Source organism: Egretta garzetta, unplaced genomic scaffold (genome assembly GCF_000687185.1).
Source record: "Egretta garzetta isolate BGI_Z169 unplaced genomic scaffold, ASM68718v1 scaffold38, whole genome shotgun sequence".
In the NCBI taxonomy this organism is placed as follows: domain Eukaryota; kingdom Metazoa; phylum Chordata; class Aves; order Pelecaniformes; family Ardeidae; genus Egretta; species Egretta garzetta.
The window spans coordinates 204023-231579 of NW_009260667.1; the positions used below are offsets into that span (position 1 = coordinate 204023).

At 47.0% G+C, this 27557-nt stretch overlaps 2 protein-coding genes across 5 annotated transcripts in view; one reads left to right on the forward strand and one right to left on the reverse strand.

Annotated features, from left to right (window-relative positions):
* The window catches only part of LOC118452968 (centrosomal protein of 55 kDa-like), a 10751-nt gene extending 3031 nt beyond the window's left edge, over nt 1-7720 (forward strand). Inside the window, exons 1-13 of one of the 2 annotated variants that reach the window (XM_035901068.1) lie at nt 7-463; nt 612-760; nt 917-996; nt 1640-1742; nt 1873-1952; nt 2063-2140; nt 2957-3109; nt 3742-3911; nt 4112-4205; nt 4661-4735; nt 5106-5218; nt 5632-5767; nt 6245-7720. In XM_035901068.1, the coding sequence (XP_035756961.1) occupies nt 420-463; nt 612-760; nt 917-996; nt 1640-1742; nt 1873-1952; nt 2063-2140; nt 2957-3109; nt 3742-3911; nt 4112-4205; nt 4661-4735; nt 5106-5218; nt 5632-5746 (1254 nt within the window). In that variant the 5' untranslated portion in view covers nt 7-419 and the 3' untranslated portion in view covers nt 5747-5767; nt 6245-7720. Of the gene's footprint in view, nt 1-6; nt 464-611; nt 761-916; nt 997-1639; nt 1743-1872; nt 1953-2062; nt 2141-2956; nt 3110-3741; nt 3912-4111; nt 4206-4660; nt 4736-5105; nt 5219-5631; nt 5768-6244 lie in introns of those variants that run through there. The other variant, XM_035901070.1, reaches the window with a different exon arrangement.
* Nucleotides 7721-9471: 1751 nt separating this feature from the next.
* On the reverse strand, nt 9472-24776 carry WDR91 (WD repeat domain 91). Of its 3 annotated transcripts, XR_004842853.1 has the most exons (13): nt 24699-24776; nt 23763-23845; nt 21505-21629; nt 19334-19511; nt 18896-19054; nt 16492-16691; nt 15892-16042; nt 14335-14429; nt 13673-13841; nt 12783-12891; nt 11890-12002; nt 11340-11485; nt 11052-11137 (listed from the first exon to the last, which is right to left on the reverse strand). XR_004842853.1 is itself a non-coding variant. In XM_035901050.1 (11 exons), the coding sequence occupies exons 1-11, from the start codon at nt 24700-24702 to the stop codon at nt 11076-11078; spliced, it is 1335 nt and encodes a 444-aa protein (XP_035756943.1). In that variant the 5' UTR covers nt 24703-24776; the 3' UTR covers nt 10985-11075. The 3 variants fall into 3 exon arrangements, 2 of the variants coding, with proteins under 2 accessions (XP_035756942.1, XP_035756943.1); XM_035901050.1 differs by lacking the exons at nt 11340-11485; nt 11890-12002 and having other exon boundaries at nt 10985-11137; XM_035901049.1 differs by lacking the exons at nt 11340-11485; nt 23763-23845; nt 24699-24776 and adding an exon at nt 9472-10017 and having other exon boundaries at nt 10940-11137; nt 19334-21595.
* Between the last annotated feature and the right edge of the window lie 2781 nt (nt 24777-27557).

Sequence of the window (27557 nt, forward strand, 5' to 3'; positions counted from 1 at the left end):
AGCCCCGCCCGCGGCCACCGGCGCAGTATTCTTAGGCCAAAACGTCGCCGGACGCACAGAAGGACGCACCCCTCAGTGGTCTAACACGGGAGCAAACGGGCCTGCAATTTTTGTTGGCCTCTTGACATCCTACTTAGGAGGGCTCTCAACGCCTCAGACTAACCATGGGAATTTCTGAAGCCCCTCAAAGTCAGGGCTGGGTTTTGAGGAGATGTTGCCCCGCACTGACGCAAAGAGTCGCTACGGCATTAATACGGTGGCCCACTGAGGTAGAAGCCTTGTAGCTAGATTTCAGTCTTCTACTGGGGTGCTTGTTCATCTTGCTGGCACTCGAAATGGAGAGGGGCTTTATCGGATGAGACTGTATCCAGCAGGGATGAGCTACTCCAAAGACAAGAACAGGCACTTGTCGCGTGAGGATGCCCGTAGTGAGAGTTGTGGTCTCCACGACTCCAGGAGCCCGGTGAGGGGTGGGGGATGTGTTACCCTTTCCCAGCTGGCTGTGAATATGGGAAAGATGGCTCGTGAATGGCTCTTGCTCTTCCAGGAGAGAGTGTGGGCAAGCGGGGGGCGATTTTTACCAAATGCATTTCTTTCCTTTCTCCATACAGTATTCCTAAACAACTGGAGGAATACACGGGCTCTGAACTCATGGGAGAATGTTCTGCAGGAGGCACAGAAGACCCAGCAGTACTCGACAGCTCTTATGTGAGGACAACTGCTGATATTGCCTTGGGAACACCTGCAGTGACTGGAGCAGGTAGGATCCTTCACCGTGGAGGAGGTGAAGAGGACAAATCACTGTGGCCTATAGGAGAGCAATAAATGTTCTTTTGATAAAGGGCATGATGGATAGGGAAAAGCAGAGAGGAAAAAAGCACTCAGGGCAGCATTGCGCTTCTTGCCTCCTTTGTAGGTGCCTTGCCAGTGGCAGCAGCAAAGCAAGCCAAACAAGATGACTCTTCTTCTGAGAATGAGGTGCTTTGTCTTCCAGAGGTAATGCAGAAGCCATGTTCAACAGAGATGCCCAGCATGCTGGCTGTGTTTTCCCTTTTCCTTCTCTCCATCACCCGATACCACTTTGCGCAGGAGCTTGGTACATGAAACGGGTTGAGGAGGAGTCTGTGCCAGTTCTGATGCCTGTCTCTTAAATTACGCAGATGGAGTCTGAAGTGAGGACAACTGCTGATATTGCCTTGGGAACACCTGCAGTGACTGGAGCAGGTAGGATCCTTCACCGTGGAGGAGGTGAAGAGGACAAATCACTGTGGCCTATAGGAGAGCAATAAATGTTCTTTTGATAAAGGGCATGATGGATAGGGAAAAGCAGAGAGGAAAAAAGCACTCAGGGCAGCATTGCGCTTCTTGCCTCCTTTGTAGGTGCCTTGCCAGTGGCAGCAGCAAAGCAAGCCAAACAAGATGACTCTTCTTCTGAGAATGAGGTCCTTTGTCTTCCAGAGGTAATGCAGAAGCCATGCTCAACAGAGATGCCCAGCATGCTGGCTGTGTTTCCCCTTTTCCTTCTCTCCGTCACCTGATACCACCTTACGTGTGCTGGCTGAAGCAGGAGCTTGGTACGTGAAAATGGGTTGAGGGGGAGTCTGTGCCAGTTCTCAGACCTGTCTTTCAAATTACACAGATGCATTCTGAAGGATCAGGAGAACTGTTGGAGAGCGTGCTGCTTCCAGCTGCAGATAAACAGAGTCTGTACCTGCAGTCCATATCAGAGGAGCAAAGCAATGGTAAAGTGATGTAATTTGATGATGGAGCAAATGGTTGCCTTTGCAAGCTTCTCTGGAGAGAAGGGGATGGGGAGAAACAGAGGGGAAAAAAGCACTCAGGGCAGCATTGCGCTTCTTGCCTCCTTTGTAGGTGCCTTGGAAGTGGCAGGACCAAAGCCAGAGGAAGATGATGACTCTACTTCTGTGAATGAGTTACTTTCTCTTGTAGAGGTAATGTGCAAGTCACACTTCTGTAGCCCCTGTGCTGAAATGCAGTGTGATGCTGCACTGTTGCTGGGAATTCCTTTCCCCACTGTCTGTCTCTGTTCTCACTCGGCCAGGTTTCTGCACTGGGTAGAAAAGAGCTTCAGCTAAAGCAGCATGCTTCAACTCCAGCAGATTGTCTAGGCGACAAACAGGTGACTCGATTAGATGCAGATATCCACTAATAGAGCCTGTCAGTGTATGGAGAGCTGTTCTTGCTACTGAGTTTATTTTGGAGTGCTGCTTAGAGGAGGTTATTGAATCTGCACCTGAGGTGTATTTTGGACCTCATGTTATTCCTGTTGTGAAGCAGAAGGTCTGCATCAAGAAGGAAAAGAGTGGGTTGGAAAAAAACCCATGTGCGCAGACTCTTAAGCCTGTGTTCCAAGGAGAAGAATACTTGCGCATTCTCTGGGCATTAGGAAAGAGAAAGCCTCATGAAGAGCTGCTGAGAGTTTCGATGTGCCTAGCTGAGAGAGATGCCTGCAGCTGCCTGCGGGTGGCAGACAAAATCCCTTATCTTTGAATTCACTAAGTCATAGAAGCATAGAATGGTTTGGGTTGAAAGGGTCCTTTAAAGATAATTTAGTCCAACTCCTGCCATGGACAAGGGACATCTTCCATGAGATCAGGTTGCTCAAAGCCCCGTGCAGCCTGACTTTGAACACTACCAGGGATGGTGCCTCCACAGTATGTCTGGGTAGCCTGATGCAGTGTCCCACCCCCCTCATTGCAAAAAATTTCTTCCTTATGTCCAGTCTAAATCTACCCCTCTTTTACTTTAAAACTGTTTCCCTTTATCCTGTCACTATAGGCCTTGCTAAAAAGGGTCTCTCCATCTTTCTGAATTGAAAGGCCGCAATAAGGTCTCTCCCTGCTCTTGCCCAGGCTGAACAACCCCAACTCTCTCAGCCTTTCTTCACAGGAGAGGTGCTCCAGCCCTCTGATCATTTTTGTGGCCATTTCTTTAGAGATGGGTCAGGCAGCTGCAGCAGGAGCTTGCTGATGCTCTCAGAAAGAACTCCCTGGCAGAAGCTTCACTTGAAGCTAAGAAGCGCTACTGCAGGGACCTGCAGGAACAGAAACTGCAGTTGCAGAAGGAAGTGGACAGGTCTAAAGCTAAGGTATGGAGAAAGCCTGTCTCTTGTCTCGTGCAGGGGCCCAGGTTTTTTCTCTAGCAAACCAGAGCGGGGAACTGAACTTGGGGGTTTTGTGTAACCCAGGGTGGTTCAGCGTGCGGCTAGCTGTGATGAGGGGGCCGGGCGCCAACAGCACTTTGAAGTCACTTTGTCCTTAATTGGAGAAGGGTGTGTGTCCTCCTTTCAAAGAGCTACTTGTCAAGTCTCACTGACCATGTGTATTCTGCCTCTCTTGGGTTGGGCAAAGCAGAGTGTGTGCTGACAGAGAAAGAGTAGGCATCCTGGAGCGTTGCGCTGGTGCTTTTTTGTATTCCCTCCTCACGCCATCATTGTTAGGGAGCTGCAAAGTCACTGTGGGAGCAGGAGGAGCTTCTAACCATGCTGGAGTAGCCAACAAGCGGCTACAAAAAGTGTCCGGAGTCCCTGAGAGAGGAGGAGGAGTGTTGTGGCAGCGTTTAGGAGACGCTGTAGGAAGTCAATGGAGACACAGGACAAGGGCCAGTATAAAAGATGAAGAAGTAACACGGGGTTTAAGAGGCGACATGAGAGTCAAAGCAGCCCAGTCCTTTTTATCAAGCCTAAGCTGACCACTGGAGTTTCTTGTTGTGCTTTGACAGCTGCAGAAATTGAAAGAACAGCATATCCAGACCGAGTGTTATGCCAGGTCCCTGAAGAATGCCATCAAGAATAAGGAGAGGGAACTCACAGCTTCCAGGAACCTGCAGGCCCTTCTGCTCATGTCTTCTGGAACTGTGGCTATCCCAGAGCTGGAAGAACGCATACAATGGTAAGGAAGTAACACAATGGAGCAAGGCTTTGCTTTCTGCGATTGTGTGAAAACAACAGCACTGTCTTCTTGCATCCTGGCGAGATAACAATACACAATTTTGAGAGGTGCTTTTGCTTCAGATGAGGTTCTTTCACTCTCTTCTTTTGGGAGTTGTGGTCTTGTGGACTTCTGTGACAAGGCCTGTACTTCTTTTTCAGGCTCCAAGCTGGAAAGGCCAGGCTGGAAGCCACAGTCCAGCAACAAGCCAAGACCATTGAAGCCCTTCAGAAAGCCCTGCAAGCCGCTGCCTCAGTAAGCTAGTCAGAGCCTTCCCTTTTCAGGAGCTACCGAGCCTAGTTCCATATTCCTGTGGGGAAATTTTAGGATGAGGTTTTCCTGGAGAGCCGAGGAGAGAGCAGCTCCTCTCTTCTACTGACTGTAGGCCGCTCTGAAAGTCCTGATGGCCCATTCCCCAGCTTTCTGTCTTGAGTACTCTGGTCACCTTCCCATTTAAGTGACTGTGGGTTCCTTGGCCAGAAGGTGTGGGACCATAATGCAATGAGAAGACCTCCAAAGATAAAAATCTGCAACTAATAAGGGAATGACGCCTCCAGAGGCAGTATTTTGTGTGCTTGGGTGGCGTTGCAGGGCAGGCAAACGCTGTGTTGTACTGATGCTGGCAAGAGAAGAGGAAAGGCTGTGAGGTGTGACCTTCAGTCGGGCAAGTTTTAGCTGACTTCTTTTTTCTTCTTTTAATGCTGCTGTAGGCTCATAATGGCCTGGAGGACTTGAGAGCTAGCTTTCAGGCAACACAGACTGCAAAGGAACACCAACATTGCCAGGTATATGAACGGCTTCCGGGAGTGACTGGTTTTAGCCTTTGAATTTCTTGTGGGCAGGTAATTATGAAAAGATCAGGTGGGCTGTGGGGAACCCCCCAGGTTCTGGGGCAGGGCACCTTCGTGGGAAAAGTCTATACGTTTCCTCATTCCCCTGGTGCTACTGCACTTTGAATGTGCTTGGCGGACAGTATGCGGGCACTCGCCTTCGTGGGCTGTGTGCTGTGGACAGGAGTGGTTGAGAGCTGCGAGAGGAGACTGGACTTTGGAGATGCGCATCATCATCTTCTTTGTGGGGAACACCGTCTGCACATTCTGCATATGGATCCTGTTCCCATGCTCTGTGTGTGATCTCTCTTCTCTGTTTTGAAAGCGTGGGAGTGAAAGCAAGGAACCGAAGAAGCATGCCAAGCTGAAATGCCAATCAGAAGCACTTCTGGACGAAATGCGGGGAAGAAACATTGCACTGGAGGCAGAACGTACCAGGCACGGCTTTTTAGCGCTTTAAAGAAATAGCACGTTGAGTCGAAGGCAGGCTTTACTGAGCTCTAATGTAAAAGCATGTACAGAACTGTTTGGGAGCAAATTCAAGCCTGGCATTCGATTTTGCAAGGTGCTTCTGTGCATGAGCCTATGGTGTTAAAAAGCCGCAAAAGGCCTTGCAAATGCGCACTGCCTGCAGTTCTCCTGGGAGGGAAGGAAGTCTTTTCTGTTCAGGTAAACTTTGGGCCCTCCAAGTGAGGCGTGGCACTGGACGGCTGGCGCTTCTCAGCAATTCCTGGCCTGTCAAACACACGTTACCGAGGAAGCAAGCCACGGCTGTGCTGCTGACCTAAGAGTATGTGGAAAAGGCCAACCATTGCTTTGCTTCACGCTTTCCTTCCTGATTTGCTGTGCAGGTTGAAGATGCTTCTGGAGGGATGTCGGACAAAGCTGATGGCATATGCAGGCAGAGAGTCCCAGCTCGGTATCCAGGGGGAGATGAAGAACGGCTGCTCTGAGGTGGCCAACTAAGTTGTTAAACTAAGACAAAAGGTAAATTCTGGTCTGTTTGCTGGATTTGGGTGCTTATTTTTTTTCTGCTGGAACCTGTTGTTGCTCATTATGTTGGCTGTATTTTGCAATTGAGTGACTTGTCTTGAGGCTCATGCTGCTATTGTAGCAATAGAAGATGATGACGTTGATGAACACAGATGTAGTTCTCATGGTGGGTAAAAACCGTGAGCCAGGAGTCCCAGCAGGGCTGCTGAGGTCAATGGCCTCGCCAGCCAGGACACAGTCCCAGGGGCCCTGAGCGAGAAGAGCGGAGCTGGTCACCAAACACTGAGATTTTAATACATTTTAAAACTCTGTCAGCAAGTGACAAATGCAGTTTCAGTGGTCCCCAATTCCACAGAAGTGAGTAACTTTAGAGCTCTGAGTTGGTTTTGGTTTGGTCCATATTTTCCACATGCGTCTCTAGCCCACGGGCTGTAGCTTTGTTGCTGACACGTTGGAGGGTTTGTTTTTCAGTATCTGGAGCTGCGCGTTAAGTACTGTACTTCCAGCATCTGCTTTCCAGTGCTACCTTTGGCCCAGCCTGCTGGAAGACTTGACACACTGCCTTTTCCCACCCTTCCCCAGTCACAGTTGAGCCTTCAATGCGGTTAGCAAGAAGATGCTGGAGCAGAGGAAGTGCCAGAAAACAGAGCCCTGGAAACCTTTGCCATCACCTTGTGCAGCCACTACCCTGCATCTCCTTCCAAGCATTCTGTTGCAGCTTTTTATTTAATAAACCGTGTCGCCGAGTACATGCCTTAGTTTTGCTGCACAACTGGAGCGCTTCAGACCTAGCAGGTTCAGATGAGGAAGGTTCTATTTTCGAAGGCTCACTCAGGCTCTCTTCCTATGCAGGCAGTTCACGCGTCTCTCTCTGCCCTTACGCTGAATGACCATCAGTCCTGCAGACGTCTCCAAGAGGGAGCATGCGCCTGTGCCCTCTTCCTCGGGGGAGGTCTGAACCGTGGTTGTGCTCAGATCAGGGACTCGCGCTGACCTACCGCTAGTGCTCAGTTAGCAGACTCTTCCTGCCTTTGTAGAGCAATTCTCCTGGTGGTCTGGGCAGAGGGTGGTGGGTGAGCTTCTGGTAGCCGTGGAAGCTTTGCAGATCCCACAGGGAACCGATGGATCTGTAGCCTGCCGAGGGGAAAGGTGTGAAGAAGTGGGCACAAGCTGGAATAGGGGGAATCCCACCTCAACCTAAGGAAAAACCTTTTCTCTTGAGAGGGTGGCAAGAGGCATGCTGCTCCCTCAGGGATGGGCAGCCAAAATGGCTGGGCCCTGCCCTGCTGTCCTCGGCCTAGGCAAGCGAGGGGCACGGGGCGGTCCCAGGGTGGGCAGCTGAGAGCCCAGAGGGACAAACAAGCACCTGGTGAGGCGCAGCTCTGAGGGCAAGCCAGGGGGCCAGGCCAGGGCTGAGGTTCAGGCCCAGCGGTGGCAAGCAGGCTCAGACACAGCCCAGGGATGGCCAGGCAGGGCCACGGGGAGGCCAAGGGCAGGCCAGGAAAGCAGCCTGCAGGCTGGGGTCTGGAGCAGCCAGGTGTGCTGCCAGGCGCAGCCTAGACAGAGATGGAGACAGAGACACCATGACCGAGCTCAGGGAGGGCCTGGAAGCCTCTGCCTATACCTCAGTGGGCCTCCTGGGCCGGAGGCCTCAGGGACCTGGGCTGGGGCCAGAGGCCCCAGCTCAACCTGGTGGTGCCTTATTTGTGCCACAGAGAGGTTGTGGAGGCTCCATGCTTGGAGATGCTCCAAACTGGACATGACCCTGCATGACCTGCCCTGGCTGAGTGTCCTGGTTTCGGCTGGGATAGAGTTAATTTTCTTCCTAGTAGCTAGCACAGTGCTGCGCTTTGGATTTAGTACTACAAGAATGTTGATAGCAACAACTGACATCATCAGTGAGTTAAGTAGTGCTTGGGCTACTCAAGGACTTTTTGAGCTTCTCCTGCTCGGCCAGGTGCATAACAAGCTGGGAGGGAGCACAGCCAGGACAGCTAACCCAAACTGGCCAAAGGGCTATTCCATATCGTATAACGTCATGCTCAGGGGGGGTTAGTCGGTCGGTCGGGGGGGGAGTGATGGCTGCTCAGGGAACGATCGCTGCTCAGGACGGGTAGCGAGCAATTGGTCGGTCGGGGGGGGAGTGATGACTGCTCAAGGAGCGATCGCTGCTCAGGACAGGTGGCGAGCAATTGCATTGTGCATCACTTGTTTTGTATATTCTCTTACCATTATTATTATTATTACTGTTGTTCTTTTCTCTTAATAAACGGTCTCTGTCTCAACCCACAGGTCTTACTTTTTTTTGCTTTCTGATTCTCTCCCCCATCCCACTGAGGGAGGGGGGGAGTGAGCAAGCGGCTGTGCAGTGCTTAGTTGCCAGCCAGGTTAAAGCATGACACTGAGCCTGCTTTGAGCAGGGTGGGGACAGAGGAGTTGGACGAGATTAGGCCCCTTCCAGCCTCAATGATGCTGTGCTCTTAAGGCACAAACATCTCCAGGGATCTGGAAATTTCATGCTGCAGGCCCCATTTGATTCAGCTGGACCTCCTGCCCACTTTAATGAGCCTTTTGCCCAAGTCTGACCTCATCTTAGCTGTAACTGTCATCTTCCTTGGGCTACATGCAACAGACAAAACAACTGTGGACTGTATCCAACATCTCCAGGCACAAAGATGGCAACAACCTTCTCAGACACCAAGTCATGTTCTGAGGTGGGATGCCACCAGTGAAGAATGGCCATAGCGTGAGCCAAGCAAATCTTGATTTCCAGCCCCCAGGTTTGCAAGCTGGAAGTGGAGAACCACCATCACGCTCCAGGTCTGGCTGGGCAGCAGTGGAAGCTTCCAGCTACAGAGGTCCACCTTGCCTGTTTCCCCATCTCTTCAAACCCAAGGAGATAGCTAGCTAGGCATTACAACTTTGACAAGCCACTCTTCACAAATACACCAAAGCACACTTGGCAAAACCAGACTAAAATCATGTTCTACCTCCTCTCCAGGCAGTCACCCTTCACATTGGTAAATGTTAACAGATGTCCAGGCTCTAAAACCAAGGTGGCCTTTGCAAGGTATCAAAGGTATCTTCAAACAGTACATTGGACCCATTCTTCACATAATTGAGAATGAGAGCTCTGCCAAGGAACAGTACTGTAAACTCCCAATAAAGGCCAAGGACATAAGCAGCAGTAAGCTCTGCAGTGATGTGTAAGCAGATGAAATCTGGCTGCTCAGCAGTCTGTTCAAAGACTACATAATACCTGAGCACAGCACTTGCCCTCATGTTGGGGAGGGGTGCAGGGGGAGAGAGAGCTCAGGTAGCTGCTATGCATTATGCAGCTTCTGAACTCCAGCACAAGCATTTCAAAAAGTCTGACTCGGGATCTCTTCTCCAGTTGGTAGCAGATACCACTCAGGAACACAGTACATCCAAATGAGTGCAACTGGTTTTATTCCTGGATGTCTTGCACTAGTTCCCTGTAGTGTGCAGGTGTCACTGCTGGAAGCACCTGGTGAAAGCACAAAGGTCTTTTCTCCACACAGAAGACTGCCCCAGCCACCCTCCCTGTTTTGAAGCAACAGCTGAAGAGAGCACAGAAAACAAGTGCAAGGGAATATTTTCTTTTTATGGGAGAAAAAAAACAGAAACAAAAAACAAACAAGCACATCAACAAATGCTATGCTGAAAGAGTACTCTGGTTTTGCACTGGCCTTTCCAGTTTGAGCCACCTTATCACCATGCACTGTGCTGCCTCACGCATGCCTCCTCCAGCCTCACCTTCTTTTGCAGAACCCTTGACATGATCCCAGCAGCCGCCTAGCCATGTGCTGCTCAAGATCCCTAACAGAGGGAGTCCAGCTGCCACATTGGGTCAGTGGAGACTTGTTTTTCAGTGCTGCCACTGATCCGGTCCCATACTGGCATTCTATTGCACAGTGGTTTGGCAAATATATTTAATGTTTGTCAAGAGGCAAAAGCTACAATGAGAAGAAGGACTGTGGTTTGCCTTCTCTCCCATGCAGTTTGTTCCTCTGGAGTTAACACTGGTTTTGTCAAGTCTGTTGCTCTTTCCTTTTCAGCACTTGCCAGTTTACAAAAAAAGTTGTTAATTTAATCTTCCCATCCATAGAGGCAGTGAGGCAGGTCCCGCAGTCCATGGCCGTGCTCCAATCCACTGTGACAACGGGAGCTCGGTGTCCTCCCAGGGAAAGGCAGCTCTCCAGAACCTTTTCCTCACCATTTAACTAAAAGAAGGAAAGCATAAGATTTTAAGAAGGCAAGCTGCTACAGTGGGGGCAGTGCACCCACAGGAGAAGCCAACGCCTGCTAGTGAATCCATATCCCTGTCAGCATACATAATTAAGCAGAAAATCAGAAAGATGTTGAGGTGTATTGTAGCACACATGAGGAAGCAAATTTCCAGTCTCATGACAGAAGCACATGTTCTCAAGCAGCTCAGCTTCTGACATCAGCTGAGCTGCAGCAATTGAACAAGGCAGGCTAAGAGCACACACTGATGAGAAACACAAAAGCCTAAGCTATAGCTCATGTTAGTGCAGGTGCTCTGAATGCCCCAGATGCAAAGTAAAAATTCCATCTGATCTGCCTTGCAGTGGCTTATACTGGTGGGTGTTGACTCAAGAGGAGACAGGCAAGGGGTACGCAATCAGTAACCACTTGTTACTGTGGCACAGAAATTTAGGTACTTAGAACCATTCAACCTTACCCTTCATTTCATTTCAGTACACAGTAAGAGGAGAAAATCAGGCTCGGACTAACATAGCATCAAGCACACAAGGCAGATTGAAGATGAACATAGGTCAGTGATCACACACTTTGCACTGAACTGGCATGCATCAATATATTAAATTAAAATTTTGTCCTAGGCACTTGGGCACTAAAGAAAACTGCTGCAGCTAAGCTTTAAGAACAAGGAGCTCACATAATCTAGCTACATACAGAGGGCCAAACACTCACAGAGGGTTCAAACACTTGCTGAACACCACACTGCTAAAATGCATACCATATGAAACTGAGCTGCAGCTTTCACAGAGCAGGGATGGGTAGGTGCTGCCTGAGAACTTCCAGTGGCTGCTGTTGCAGCCTTGTAATGACAAGAGCTTGTCTAGATGCATTAGAATGCTCCCCATCACTTCTCAGACTTACCTTAAAAATTACTCCCCCAGTAGAAGAACACGTCAACATATAGTTGCCCTCAGAGTCAAAAGCAAAAAGCCTTCCTCGTGGGAATTGGACTTGCTTGTAGCCACTATACCCAGACAGAACAAAAGGACCTGTAGCTTCACTGGGAAGATCGTACTCGGACACCTTCAAGCCACTTTTGTGAATATTCCACTGAATAAACTAGAATGACAGAAAGAGATGACAAAAGCCCATAGTTAAATTGACTGTGATGGAGGGGCCATTCATAATTTTTAAGCAAAGTGGCTACTCCTCACAAACAGAAGATGGTATTTTGAAATCTATATCTAAGTGGCTGTTATTGATAAACACAGGCTGCAAAGGATGTAGGAGTGCCTGCTATCCAGGCAAACATATACCCTACCTTCCATGAGCACTGCTGCTTATGTGTCCTTCCACATTGCATGCAGGATCCTGGTGGGAATTCACCTAATTCTCATCAGCCAAGGACCCACACCTTCAGGCATTCTCCCTCCCTGAGCCACACCTCTACTGCTGAAGACTGTGGAACTGCAGAAATTGAAGCCGTTGTAATACACAACAGGGAGCTGCTGATAAGGAAATTTATGCGAAGCAGCCAAGGATCTGCTCCCTGCTGAATCCCAGATTTCAAATGCGGTGATCTCAAGGGCACAGAAAGGTCATCTTCACATGGATTCCCTAGGAAGGGGAGGTCACCAACAGGAGGATTTGCAAACTAGGTCCGAGATACCTCCAGCTGTTAATATGCTTTCCAGCCACTGTCTCTGCAGAGACTGCGTGCAGCAGGGTGGTGCTGCATACCGAAGATTAGTTAGCAGCCCACAGATTCTCCAGATTCTGAGGCTATTTTTACTGCTATCCCCACCATATGGAAAAGACTCCAGAAGGGATCTGACTGCCAGCTAACCAGTAGAAGATCACCCAGATCCTACCTTGCCATCCTCGCCTATGCTGTAGACTGTGTTCTCATCATAGCTGAACTCAACGGAGTAGACTTCCCCATCGTGTGCCTTCCAGCTCATGGCGCACTCATGCTGTTGCATATCTGAGGGGAGAACCAGTACTGAACACTCCTCATACTCTCACAGAGTTAAGGTGAAGAGAGAGAGGCCCTTTATGTTCATAAGGTCTCTGTCCCAGCCCTCTAAACCAGCCTGGGGGAGCCCAATCCAATCCCAGCATCCTGTGCTTATTCTCCAGCACATGGCTTTTACATTAGCCACAAAAATCATTGCCTGTATCTAGTCACATCTTCCTCCAGCTGTAAAGGGCTTCTCACATGCTCACCGTCAAGTGCATGCATTCTGCATCCAAGCCCCACTGCCACCTTTCTTCTTCTCCCCTTGCTATACTGTCCACCCTCACAGGTGCTGCCAGCTCTGTCCTCCCACAGACCTGGGATTGCAGCCTCCAGCTCAGCACCTGGGCCAGAAGCAGATCCCTCAGTCACAGAAGAGGAAGGCCCAAGCTGCCTTTATCAGGACAGGCTGAAGAGGACAAAACCTGAGAAACAGATATTGCTCAGGGAAGAAGGACTGATGTGAAGCCTTCAACTGGAAGGTCACACATTAATTCCTTTCCTCAAGACTCGGCCTCTGGCAGCAGTACTGCTATACAGCACAGCCAAGACCGCACAGCTCAAGGGCAAGTTAAGTCTGAGAGAAAGTTTATGCCAATTCACTCCTGAAAACTATTGTGAGGAGAGAAAGTAGCTTCCACCTTGGTGTTCAGGCGTGTCCCACAGCCACCTCCCTGCTGGCAGAAGGGTGCTAGGGGCAACCAGCTGGGGCCACCGAGGGGCCACCTCTGCCCAATTTCAACATACCAAAGAGACGAACAATCCCATCTGCGGCACCAGTGACCAGCAGGTTGCCATTGTGGTTGAAGGCTGTGCAGTTAATAGCAATGGGCTCAGGCTCCAGGGAGAACTGCAGCTGGAAGGGAAAGTCTGCATTAATGCCTAGAAATGGAGCTGGGGGTGCTGAGGAGCTCATCTCCAGAAGAGGGAGGAAAGACAGTATCTAGCAGCAAGAACTCCTCCAGTTTGGAGCCCTACACCTCTCATGACTACAGACTTCAAGGTTGGCAGCTACATTTTACTGTGACACTAAACCAACAATTCAGCTCAGCCAAGCCACAGCTTTCTTGGCCATGGCCTCAAGGCTGCAAAACCAGCTGCTGGCATGCATTAGCTTGAGTACGTTGCTTTCTCCTACACATCAGGGACAGCATTTCATAAGGGCAAAGGCAAGGGATGGGCTGAGGATTCCCTGCCAGAATCCGACCCATCTAAACCAAAACAATGGACAAGAGGACACAAGACAAAATCTCTGAAAGAAGCACTTCACTTAAAAACAGGGAGGGCAGGGGAAATGGGAAAGAAAATACTTCAATATAGCTCAACTGGAGAGAGCCTGAGCAAAGCATCATTCAATCCATTTGGGACATATCCAGTCACAAACTGTGCAGGCAGGATAGAAACAAGGCTATGGACTATTCTGAAGAATCCCTCATAAAACAAACCAAAAAAACCCCTACCCAAACCCTGCATTTCATTTTCATCCTGCATGTGATAGAGGGGAAGGAGAAAGGGTGAAAAAGAAGGGTATTTTAAAAAAAGTCAGCAAAATTTAGAAAGAGGGCTCCTACACATTGAAACAGAAGACACTCAATCTCAACAAGCAGACTGAGAAAGAAAATAAGCCCAGCAAGTACCTGCTGCTTCATCGTTTTAGTGTCCCACAGCAGCAGCTTCCCAGGAACTTGGTTCATGCTTTTGCCCCCAGAACTGACTGCTGAGAAGTCCATGTGGGAGATGGGACTCTGGGCTGCCGCGGAACAGACAAAGGAGGCACCACTTGGGCTGCAGGCAAGCGAGAGGATCCTGAAACACAGCAAACAGCCTGAATTGCCTCTCTCCAGCAGCTGCCTAAAGCACAATACTCAACTATGAGCTCTCCATTAAGGCCCTGCAAGACAGGGTGCACTGTAAAGGAGAGCGGGATTCCTGTGCTTGGACAGATTTTGAGTGTCTCCCATTTAACTGAGCAGTTTTATGCTGCTCAGACAGCGACTGCCCTCTGGATGAAGGCTAGGTTGCCCAGAGAGGTAGTGGAGGCCTCATCCCTGGAAACATTCAAGGACAGGTTGGATGGGACTCTTGAGCAACCTGATCTAGTTAGCAGTGTCCCTGCTCGCTGCAGGGGGGTTGGACTAGATGACCTCTAGGGGTCCCTTCCAGCCCAAAACATTCTATGGTTCTAGATAGTCCTGGAGTTGCATAAAAGCAGCAGGAACACTGAGATTTCACCTACCTTTTCACAGTCAAAACCAACAACATTTATATTTGTATATAAAAATCAGTATTCCAGAGTTACCTGGGCATGTCTTCATCAATGCTGATTTCACAGAGATTCTTCTTTGCTTCTGTGTCATAAAGACGAACCGTCCCGACCCCACTGCCAAGCAATAGCTTGAAACCAGCAAGGAGAGGGAAGCAGTGTGAGTGAGTACAATGATGCTGTCCAACAACCACCAACAGCACAAAGGTTTTTTTCTACTTATGCATTCAGATTAAACGTCACTCCATTAGGGTACATCTTTTCTTTCTGTGCATAGCGCGCTGAGTAGGACTACCCCAGAGTGACAGAAGTCAGAATAAAAGCACTGCTCTCCAGTGAGAAAAAGATCTGATAGGCACCAAGGTGGAGTAAAAGCCACTTTCTAGAGTATGGCTCAACATTATAGGATGCAAAACATATGTGGAGTCTCAATATCTAGGGGAACAAGGAAAGAGTAACACAGAATTAACAATCTAAGCTTAAGAGAAAAACAAGTAGAAGCTGCCTCCTTTCATCCAGTAGAGAATGAAATCAGTCAGAAGGGCTCACACATGCTTTATCAGTGGTGCTACAATTTAAATCAGAAGTAAAACCACAGAGGGATGCATTATCAAAGAAAATTAAGCAAGCCAGATCCTTCTCACTTCAGAGCCTCATTTGCTGCTGAATCCCCATATATTTCAGAAAGAAGAATCTATCAGCAAGCAGGAAATAAACTCCACAATGCAGAAGAAACATCAGAACAACTGCATGGACAACTTCCTTTCTAAGAGCAAAACAAAAGAAAGAGACAAGCTGTAGCAACAGCTCTTCACAGGTGGCATTTTGGGGTTAGCAGCAACACATCATCAGTGCCAGAACATGAACAATATTCCCTCAGTTGCAGGCCTGCCTTCTCACAAGGCCCTGTCTCTTTGCCAAGCGAGGGCATGAAACACTAGCAACAGTTCTAGGACTCAGAAGAATGCATATAATTTAAGGCTCCTCTCTAGTAAGAGAACTAGAGAAAAAGTGCTACAGGAAACATTTAAACAGTCATGACATTTAAACAAGCCCCGAGCTCCTTATGCACACACCAACCCCCAGCTCATAAGGCACCAATATAAAACTGGTGCTGGAGCCCTTTTCACACCTGCACAAGTAGAATACCACCACCACACCCCTGCTCCTCAGCCCTGCTCTCCCTTCTCTGCTTCTGGCTCAGGGTGTGAGTAAAGCTCCACAGCTCCCTGCTGCAGGGTTCCCATGGGTTGTGCCTGCCCTTGCAAGTGGCTGCCTGCTCTGCCTGCAGAGAAGCACTCCTCTTCAAGGAGCTAATTCTGTCCTGCAGCTGTACCCACACTGCAGCTTGGGAACTTCTGTCTCAAGGCAACCCGTGGTGAAGTCCTCATGCAATACACAGAGCACACTCTCCACTCTAGTTTTTCTTAGACCCTACAGGCTTCAGTTCCTCATGTCCCACTGAAGTGGAAACTAACTGTTGCCCTGATCTTACCCACAATGCTGCTGTCCAGAAGTTAATGTGCAACACATACCAACACAGCCCCAAACCATCTGCTATGACTCTCGAGCCTCCACACACAGACTACTCACCAGCCGATCACGCTTGGTTGCCCATTCCAGAGACAGCAACGGAGATTTGGAAATGGATGATGCTTTAGTTTGCATTATGGGATTAAAAGACCAGACTTTGATGACCCCGTCCACATCCAAGCTGGCCACCCTCCGTCCAGAACAATCAACCCTATGTGCAAAAGGAAACCAATTCAATATTTTTCTCCCTAAAGTTCTTAGATGTGAGTAGATACCCCAAGTAATCCTTTCTCTCCTGGCCACACACCAATTCCTTCTGCAGGAATCAGAACTTCCTTGCACCACTTCCTGTTCAGTTCACAATAACTGGCACAATGAAGCACACCAAGCTCCACATAGAAAGCATAATGCCCTTAAGCAATACCATCCTGCTTTCCCTGGGAGTTTCCTCCTGGCTGGTATCTCCCAATCACAAAAATCTCTGTCCCTTCTTACTGCACAATCTACAGGCTATTTTCAGTCACACCAACTTGACTGCTCTACAACCAAGAATACATGCAAAATGTGCTGGACAGAACAGAGGTTAGGAGAAAGAGGCCAGATACAGCTGGTCCTCTGCAGAGGCTTCTACAAGAAAGCCCTCTTCTGTAAGTCTGTTACCTGCAGTACATGATGGATGAATGGTGCTCCCCATACTCCTCCTGGCTCAGGACAATGAAAGGCTGCTCCTGCCGGACCCCCACAGCCTCTGCACTGCTGGTAGGCATTCTGGTTGAAGTCTCTGCTTGCTCAGTATGCAGCTCTGAGCATGGCTCTGTCTCAGCTGTGCTAATATCTGGTTTTTTCTCAGCACTTTGGCCCTGAAAGAAGAAACATTGTGTGAAATACAAGGAAGGAGCAGCTCCAGATCAAGCTCTTCAGCACCCCAGCCTGCTGAGAGAAAAAAATACCAAGAAGCTGTCCTCAAAAAGCAGCATTGTCAGCTCGACACCCCTCTGCCAGGGACCTTTCTGAGCACAATGCTAGTACATTGCACAGTTGCACTATTTAATGTGGCCTCCTTGCTCATAGAGTCCCTTATATTCCCCTCCGTGTGCCCAGCCATACACTTTCCTGTAAGAATTAAAGGAACCACATCATCTCTGTTTGATTACTTTAGCTGATATTAGAGGCCCATTTTGATGCCATTAGAGTGCAGATTTACAAGCAAATCAAAATATTTCAAGGAATTCTTGCATCCAGCAATATAAGTTAAGTCTGTATAATATGCAGTTCAGTAAACCTGCACAAAACTTCTTGTTGGATGGTGAGCCCCAGTGGATGGATGATCCTATCTGCCAGAGATTTAGCCTGTGCACACTGGGTCAACCACTGCAGCCAACTGACTGATGACAACAGTAGAGCCAACATGAGTCCAAAAGCTTAAAACACAATTTGGCAGGTCAGACAGAACAAATGGAGTTTTAGGAAGTGAAGGTATCTTAGACTAGATATAAGGAAGAAATTCTTTGCAATGAGGGTGGTGAAACACTGGAACAGGTTGCCCAGAGAGGTAGTGGAGGCCCCATCCCTGGAAACATTCAAGGCCAGGTTGGATGGGGCTCTGAGCAGCCTGATCTAGCTAGCGGTGTCCCTGCTCCTGCGGGGGGGGTTGGACTAGATGACCTCGAGGGGTCCCTTCCAACCCAAAACATTCTATGATTCTATGAATGAGACGAGATCTGCGCTGCAACACATAGAAGTGTTTGAAAGCAGCTTAGTCTTCCCTTTCCACCAGAAGCTGAAAAAGAAGCAGATACAGCACATAAATCAGTAAAATATCTGCAAGCATTCCTTTGCTAAACCATCCTCTGAAGACGAAATGCCCCAAAATGGTATTGGTATTGATGGTTTTGAATACCTGTTCTCTAACGCATCCTTGCCTTATTTATAGTAGCTTTCACATCTTGAGCAATGGGTCAAACACTGCATAATCAAATAATCTGAAATCACAAAGCTGGAAAAGATTGGGAAATAAATCCAAGAATGCCTCTCTCTGTGTTAGCTCATATGAGATTAACAACCAATGAATGACACTCATGTGAAAGAAACAGTGCCGCCTTTCAGTTTCCTTTTTGCTCACACTTTTTGAGAACAACAGAAAGTAAACAGCTTCCCCTAGAGAACCATAAGAAACTTTTACAGAACGAGGAAAACACTGCCTTAACCTGGAACATCACAGAAAAAGGAAAAAGTCAAAGAATACTTATTGGGAAACTGGAATTTGCAATTTTTCTGACCAATGTTTAATTAAAATGTTTTAGATGAGCCATGAAGAAAAAGAGTTCTCTCATAGCCTTGAACGCTCGATGGTGGAATAACATCTCCTCTCTAAAGCAGTGCTCCCACACACAGAACAGCCACACACACATGCCGATAGGCAAGTCCCTCAGCACTGTCTCTCCCCCAAGGAAGGGTGTCTCATACAGCCAAAATAAACATGGCTGAGATGATACCATCATTCCTCCTGTGCCCTGTATCCTTTGACCACATGGCTGCTGAAAGCCAGACAATACACAGGTGAACAGAAGTAGTCTGCTGACCTTCAAGTGGTCAAAATCCAGGACAATTATTATTTCATTAGATTAGAAAGCAGGGCACTAGAAAAGGGCATTAAAAAGCTGCATAAACCAGCATTAAGAACACACAAAAGAGAACTCACTTGGGCAGGATGGGTGAGCCACGCCCATTGCCACTAATGAACAGGGATTATAACAAGGTATTTGCATATAACCCATTAAGGTGGATGAAACATACCCCACCTCAGGACCAGGCTGTTGAAAAGATCATGACGAAAGACAATTCTTCTTCTGTTTGTAATGTCAATACTGATTCCCTTCCAGGGACACAGAAACAAACAGAGCGTGGAAAGAGCTGATTAACTACAGAGATTAACCTTTGATACAGTTAGATCTGAGTAGCAATTCAGAAGCTTAACAGCAACACTTGCACCTGTTTTACCACCTAGCACAAACTACAGAAACATCAGCCCTCTTCTTCCCAGCCTTGCAGTGTTGCCTGGTACCTGGAAGGTCCCTTTTGACAGCAGTTCCTTCCTTTCCTTCCCGTGCTCTTGCAAGCGCCTCTGCCGCTGCTGCAGGGAACTTGACTCGCCTGCTACTAACCCACTGAAGTGGCTCTTCCCGTCCTTACAGCTCCCTGTTCCTTCTTTTCCTTTGGCACTCTGGAAGGCAGAGGAATGATTTGGCAAAGTTACACTTGTGCTAGGCTGCAGAACCAAGAGCAAAAGGGGAGGCAAAAAACCCCAAGCACCTGCAAGGGCTCCACAAGCCCCCAAACAATAGCAGCTGTTCTTGTGCTGCACTCAGGCCCAGCACACATTTGCAAGGAAGGAAAGGACATTTTATTTTTTCAGGTGGAAGCAAAAGCTTGGAGTAGTGCTGTGCTGCAAGTTAACTCCTTGGACACTGAGCACCTGTCAACAAACACAGTTGAGAATTACCTGGTGATTCGCTGGTTCTTTCTTTCCCAGTAGCATACTGCCAGTCTGCGTTGGAGAAGCCCCACTTGGATGAGCTGGTCTGGAAGGGCCCTTTTTACTTTGGGAGAGAAAAGAGGACAGAAAGCCTCCCCGGGACTGAAGAGAATGTGCAGTACTCCTCTGGCTGCAGGTCATATCACTAATTAAAACCAAACAAACAAAACAAAAACAAACACCAAGCAGAATATGAAAGTGTAGCCAGACAACCTGATCAAAGACCACCCAACAAGCAAAGTGTCAGCTGTCAGCCACTGGAGGACAGATGTTCCTTTCCATGCTGATGGACCACTATGCATTAGAAAACTGTTTTAAAACATCCTGTTAGTGCCTGGAGCAGATCATTATAATTACTGTAACGAAAGCTCACTTCTCAGAGATGCCACTGAGACAGCGGGCCCAGCTGTTCCTGAATCCCCCATAGGGCCACCTCAAACTCCTTCCACTACATCTGGTTAGTTTACAAAGACCTAAGGGAAAGGCAGGGAAATACAGACTTAAAAAGAACCTGTTCAGCCACGGTTCCCAATTCAAGGCATAAAACAGACCTAGTTCAAGCAGCGTTGCATATCCAGTGTTTCACTGAACACCCTTAGATATTCAGCAAGTCACGTTCAGCAATTTTAAAGCACAGGCCCTCAGTATCTCAAAAACTGGACCCAAAGAAAATAAGGAAGTTTAGGTCCATTTCTGTGATTACATACACCTCCCTTCTCAGTCCACACCACAAAGAGCAGCAGCTGCTTCCCAGAACATAACTGTCTGACCTCATTCTGCTACAGCTTCCTTTGAGAGCAGAGCAGCACCCAGAGGAAGGAAAATACAATCACCTTCACAGTGTCTATCCTCTCTTCTAGGAAGGAACTGTTCTACCAAAGTTGGGCTTTGGGTTGAGCAGAGACATGAAAAAAGCAACCAGAACTGGCCCCCAGACTGAGACAAGTGGCACACACAAGAAATGCCACTTCTATGGCAAGTTTTTGTAATACAAATGGACGAAAATGCATATGGGAATAAGTTATCCAATCTCTCGCAACCCTCTCCCCAATGTGTGCAGATGAACATCAGTGCTTTCTATATAGAAACTATATAGAGTAGTTAAACCAACTAACTATAGAGTAGTTAAACCAAAAAAAAAAACCTCTCAAATTAAACTCTGTAGCTTATCCTGTGCAGAGTACAGGCCAGTTATCAAGACAGTCCACCAGACACTCAAGTCTATTTAATCAGACAGCTTTTAGACTAAAACAAAGACTTTGCATGTGGTTTCTGCTACAGCTTGTATTTGTCATTGTCAGCAGAATTTGATCAACCCCGCTCCTGTCTGAATAGGAGTGAAAGAAGCGCATGAGAAAGTTGAAGCCCCAGCAGTGCTATTAGTACCTTGCGGCCAAGCTACATTTGCTTTCAGATCCTTTTAAAGCAAGGAAAAAAAAAATATCTCAGTAACACAATGAATCCAAACACACAGACTTGCTTTGCACAACTGTACTGGGGAAAAATAAGAGTTTAAGTAACAGATAATCAAGGTGTATCACTGTGTATGTTACCTAATTTCCACAGATGGATATACAATAGATGTAGCCATAAAACACACTAACTGCAGCAAATTTATGGGGAATCCTGGGCATAACTGAGCCTCACAGAAAAGAAACTCCTTTTCCCTTGACTTTGCAAAAGCAAGAAAGCATCTCTGTGTAACAATGACCCTGTTAGGTCATACAGTAACAGTGTCTACAAAACAGCGCAGGGCACTCACCTACTGCTCCACAGGCACTAAAGAAACTAGGAGTCAAGAGACAATCCACTTCATTTGAGCAATACTGCAGGGTACTGACTGCTACTAGTGTCCTGGCTGCCCAGAACACCTTGATGTGATGCTGAAAGTAGAGCAGAATTACTGCCATGTGTGCCTGGGCTCTCACCAGTTAACAAGAATCTCTCTCCCAAATGGTGGAAGGGATGCTCATCATTAATTCCTCCATTAAACCCACTTAGGTCACCAGAATTTCTGCCTGGATGTCTTTTTGCACTGATTCCCAGGGCAGGGAACAAGGAAATGACCCTCCAGGAGCCTCGCTGACCCAATAAAAGCAGCAGAGCCTGTTCCCAGTTCCTGGCCTGCAGGCACTCACAGCTCAGAGTCCCCTAGTCGATCCATGTTGGCCACATACGCAGGCAACTTGTGATGCACAACTGCTTGTTCCATCTCCAGTTCCTCTTTCTTCATACGGGAGGATTCAGCCTGCAAAGCAAACAGCTAGAACAAGAGGAGAGAGCCAAATAAACAGAGGATCACTGGGATTCACCTCCTTCCCACTTGCTGAAGTTGTTTACTCCTTTTAACAGCCCTAGAAGGGTGGGGAGGGAAGAAAGCCACTCTGGCTGGCTGACCACATTAGTCCTAGTAGTCAAAACAATTAGTACTTTATACACTGAAACTGGAGCCTACTTAAAAACCTTCACTCCTATCCTCGGGCTGTTGGTGTAGGGACATTAATAGTGCTGGGAAATGAGAGCCAGACAGGGCAGAGCTGATCAGCCACTCCATGCAGGCAGTTCCAAGTCCAGGGTAATTCACATGACTGGCAGTACTGATGTATGGGCACTGAGCCTAGAAGGTAATCTTCTTCCCACAGCCAAGGGTTTGGTGAGCTGGCAGGGCGCATTGAGGCCAACGCCATCAGGTCACCCTGAAATCTAGCTCCACACCCTGCCCAGCTCCCTCCCAAGCATGACAGTGAGATTTGTCTCCACATTATGGAGAAAGAGACATTTTTCTTTTTCCCCCCTTAGCAGAGAGGAACCTCAGGATGCAGCTTTTTATGACAGATGTGGTTTATGCCTGTGACTCTTGTTCACGTGAAGAGTTCCTCAAGCTTTTCTGTTTCCATAATTTTTTTTTCCAGACATAATTATTTTTCTTTTTATCATAGTATTTAAGGAAAGAAATTACAGAAATCCATCTTGCTATTCATGTATTTGCATTGTTTCAGCAGTGAAATCAGAATCACTACATTTCAGCTAGCATTGAATTCAATATTTATTCACACTATTTTTTATTTAAGCCTGTATTCTATAGATAGCTCCTTCCTTTTCTGACCTGAGCAGTTCTCCAAGAAGGAAAGTTTAGCTTTTATCTTTGCCTATTTGCCAGAGAGCTCTTATGCAGTCTGTAAGTGATATCAACATACCACAAACAAAAAACAGCTTTAATTTGACTAGAAGTCCAGAATACAGCATTGGAGGAAATAAGAGAGCTCTACTTCAAAACATACCTTATCCTGCTGTCCCTATTCACTGAACATCTTTGCAGAACCCTCTTGTCAAAGTCTGACTAATCCACTGGCTCCATATTGTACGCAGTGGAAAACCTCGCTTTTCTTTTGCAAAAGAAAAGCCTCCTTTTTAAAATCAATTATTCTATTTTACTTCAATATTTTTAGGACAAATGAATAGTGTTGAACAGCTACCAAAACAGTTGAAACAGGAAGCACAACACAATGTTTTGTAACACAGGAGGTAAAGCACAAAACTTTACTGAAGTATTCATACGGAGAGAGCTTTTACTTGGTACATTTGAGGAAGTGAAACTGAAGTCCTGCTTACATGAATAGGGCTTCCCACTTGTACGTGATCATCCACATGCAATCTGTAGTTTAGAATGTTCTTAAACTGTAGATTTCCTGAATCTCTCTAATAGGAGATTATACTGGGAAAGGACTAATCCATGTTACATATTCTTACACCCAATCTCTAAGCATCTGCTGATGATACTTTCAAAAAAACGGCATGGAGCCGAGTGACATTTTGTCTGAACCGGTCAGCCCTTCTTATGGCTGTAAGGTCTGGAGCTAGAAACAGACATTCACAACATTTCCATTAGTTGATCTAAATTGCTTTAAGTGCACTTCAACCATGGTGAAGTGGCCATTTCAAAAGTAGCGGTTTCTGCCTCTTTGCCAGAAGTTATTGCCCATTTCTATTGCTCCATCAGCTAAAATCTGGAAGTGACTGAGTACTACTCACAAGTTTCCATGCAAAGTCAGCTATATATGCACTTAACCTGCCACTAGTTTCAGCTTGTCTTGCCTTTGTAGTGTAGCAGGAAAGGAGTTTGCACAGTAGACAGCTACCTGTCAGCACAGGGAGAGGGACCTCCAGCAGAGAGACAATAATAGCCTAAACAGGCATTTCACAATATGATCACAACCCTAAGTTTGCTGGAGACAGCTGAAAGACAAATCAAAATAACACAGGACTTTCAGAAGAATGTGCCTTGGACTAACTGCACTGAACTGAACAGTTACAGCTTTCTTGAACAGTTGGAACCAATTTTACGAAACTCACAGCCTCATACAGTCAGCAACTAAAGAGTGACTTCAGTTCTGACCTTATGCCGCAACGATTCATTTTCTTCTTGTATGAGACTGCTCCTGAGACATTCAGCTTCAAAGTTCAGAATGACTGGAACTGGTGAGGAATGTTAAAGAAAACCAAGGCAAGAACTTGCATGCACCTGGCTTAATTCTAAAAGCCAGCACTTCATACCAGCCGTTTGCCTGCAAGACAGCAAAGCTGCCCAGTCCATACTACTAGCAAGAATTGTGTGCAAGGCCAGAAGACTAGTAACAGCTTAGTTACCTAAGCCAACTTTGTACTTTACTGTTGCACACACTATTTCACATAGGCTTTGCAAGGATTTTTAGATCCTTCCTTTCTACATGTCACAGGCAGAGGATGAGACAGGTTATGTTACTGCATTAGTTAACACTGAAGAAACAGTTGAAGATGAGCTGTATTCCAGCTGCAATGTAAACCGGCCCACCAGCAAACAAGCAAGGTCAGAATTCGGTAGTGTGGGACAAAAGCTGTTATTTCTGCCAACACTGAACTGCCCTAGTAGAGTGAGCTGTCACTAGACAACGTTGTGAACGTATGAATCCAGAGAAGGGTCTAACAGGAGATGCTAGTGCAGTTATAGACTATGACCCACGGTTGCAAGCCTGTTTAGTACTATGCCAAGCAAAGAATAAAAGCATTTCTGAACAAGATGTGCACAAGACTTCTGGTCACTAGCATAGGGATGAGTTCAGCATTAGCAGCAACCACAATTGTTTGTGCCCAGGGAATATAACGTATCATCAGCTAATTGAACAATAACTATAATAACATCCTCTGGTAAACACCAGCTTCCTATTAAGTCTTGGCTCTAAACAATCACTTGAAAGCAGCAAGTTCAGCAATACTGTATTCTTGGCACCATTTTTAATAGTAAGCATAACACCAGGGCAAGGAAGATTTAACTATTAGTTGCAAAAAAGGATATGCATGCACTGAAATAAGACACTCAGAAAGTTGTGCAGAGACACGATAAACGTATCTGCCCACTGGCGCGAGAAGTAGGTGGCGAAGGTGGGGTTGGAGTCTGGGGCAGGAAGGAAGGGCAGGACAAACCAATCCTTCCACTCCACCTGGTTCTGGAGCTCGGAGGCCTGCTTGAGGAAAAACTCCTGCGCCTTGTCATTGCGGCCAGTCTGAAACACAGCAAGAAGAACAGGGCTCACGCTTCCATTCATGCCACCACATGGGTTCTAAGAATATTTGCTCTGTGTTATGAACACACCAACAACTACTTTCCCCACGCAACAGAGCAAGTGGTTAAAGTTAACAGATTCATCTAGGGACAAAAGAATCTCAAATACACTAGCTGAAGCTCACAAATGCGCTAATCTGACCTTCTCTCTAGTCACCACAGTCTTGTTTAAAGGCTGAGGCAAAATGAACTAGTCACTTACGTTGATTTCCAGCTAAACCAGTGCAGTTTGTGCACTAACATAAGCCGGGAGGACTCGTATGCATAACCAAAGTATACTTCAAATTACCCAAGTCTACAGCAAATGTAGCCTGTAAAGGTTTCCATCTGATACATTATTCAGACAGGACAGTCATGCCTCAGGGTAAGCACAGGGCAAAACAAAACATGAAAAAAAAAAAAACCACAGTTCCAGAAGTGTGCATTAGATTTTGACTCCCCCACCAATACCGACCATTTAAGATTTTCAGTCAGATAACGGAATCAAGGAGGAAACATTCCTTCTAAATTACAAGAAACGAAACAGGAATTCCTGACAGCTATTTGTCTATTCTGTTGGCCAAAGCCCACCCTGTGTAATATATTCCATTGACTTTCCTCGGGTTTCAACAAGATGATCTCTGCTCCACTTTAAGCCCGTTATTTTCTGTTCTATTCAAAGCTAACAAAAAACATTCACTCATTTTCTCTCCCACATTACCTTGTACAGATTTGAAGCCCACTTCTCCCTTCTCTTACAAACTAAAACTCAACTGCACCAACTTCAAGTCACTTTTTTTTGTCTTCTGGACCCTCCAACTCTTTAAGATGCTTTAAGAACTGTGGTGCCTGGAAGGACTGGCTGAGTCCTGCCAGCAGGTTAGAGTGGAACACAGGCAATCCTGCCTGTTGATCCCCAGTGCTGCGGCAAGACCCTTCCTTGCACTGCTGCTGCCTGCTCAATCATTCCTTACTCTGCACCAGAACAGCTGACTACTCCTACTAGTGTACAGGCGCTCAGGGCTTTTTTTTCTGCCCGTTTCTTCAACTTATGAAGATTGCTTTAAGCACTGTTCTTGTCCTAGTCCAGTCTCATCACAACGCCCCACGAGGAGGGGTTTACAAACCTTGTGATGTCTCCTGGTATCCAAGTTACCAACAGAGGCTGCGCAGGACTGAGCTGGATCTTTCTAAAACAGAAGCCTAAAAATCAAATGCTACCTGAACAGTATGGATGAGGTAGTATCGGAATAAGCTGGTTTTCAGCTTGTTCACTGTCGGCCGGTACACATCTTCCAAACGGCTGAAAAGGCGCCGGTCCAGATAACTCCAGTAATCCCGCAGGGCAGACAAATCGTAGCTCTGAACAAACTGCTGCAGCTGGTCCACTATCTTATCCACCTGAAGAGGGCAAAACGGAGAAGACTGTAGTCACATGAGGGCTCTTCTGGCACAAGAGACTTTCTGTAACTTAATGCTGAGAAGCTTTAACTGCGCTAATACTACAGTTCAGCTCTTATGCATTAGCTATTTTCCTAATCCAGGGAACACTCTCCATTCTGTATTAGCATTCTTCCACTCTGGAGCACCTCTCAAATAAAAAAAAGAAAGAAACATGAAAGAACATAGCCAAGCAGATTTTGACAAAAAGAGCACATTTTGTTAAACACAGTTGGTGGGGTTTTTTGCAAGTAAGCAAAACATTTCCACTTCTTTTGAAAGAAACAAGAATAATGTAATTCAATGTTGAAAACTCAAGTACAGCAGCTGGAAAATATTACTATTTTTACACAAAAAAAAATTATTTAGCCAACAGAGCGAGGAAGAAAGATCTGTTGTACTGCAATCTTTGAAGTAACTTTAATAACATCATGTACTAATAAGGCAGGCATAAAAGTTTGGAACAGAATTTTTTTTTTGTCATGTGTCTTCAAAAATCACTTCTGCAATATGAGTAAGGCAGAATGGTGGTGTGGAAATAGATTTTTAGTTCAGTGATTTCTGATGGCCAAGACAGGCATCAGAAAAAAAGCCATCTGCAAATTCAACTACCAACGTTGTTTAATACGTGACTTGCTCTCCCCTCATCAGTTAATGCCTTGGGACATCATCCAGCCTCTATCTCTGTGGCTTCCTACGGATAAGGGAAGCAGAAGTCTGTGACCCCAGCAGTCCCTTCTTAATTTTGTCTTGGACAATATTCTCCCAATTAAATTAACTGTCAGAATGCTGATGTTTTAAAAATAAAAGCAGCATGTTCGATGAAGGATAAAGGTATTGGTTGTACTGCTGCTTAAGGAAGAAATCTGACCGTTCAAAACACTATGCTCAGCGCCCAGAACTGCTGCTGCTGCGGGGACACGCAGCTCGCACGAAGGACCGAAACTGTATTTTCGAGGCTGGCAAATTCTGCGCCAATTTCTGGCAAGGCAGCTGGTGTTTGAAACATCCGAACTGAGGAGCGGAGCTGGACAAAAATCTCATGACCGAGAAGAGATCCAGGCAAAGAGGTGCCCTCCTGCCGCTGCCCGCCCGTACGCGCGTCTCCTCCGTTTCTCTCGGCACGGAGCTGAGAAACACCCGGTGGTTTACGGGTCGGACGTCGTGTCCACG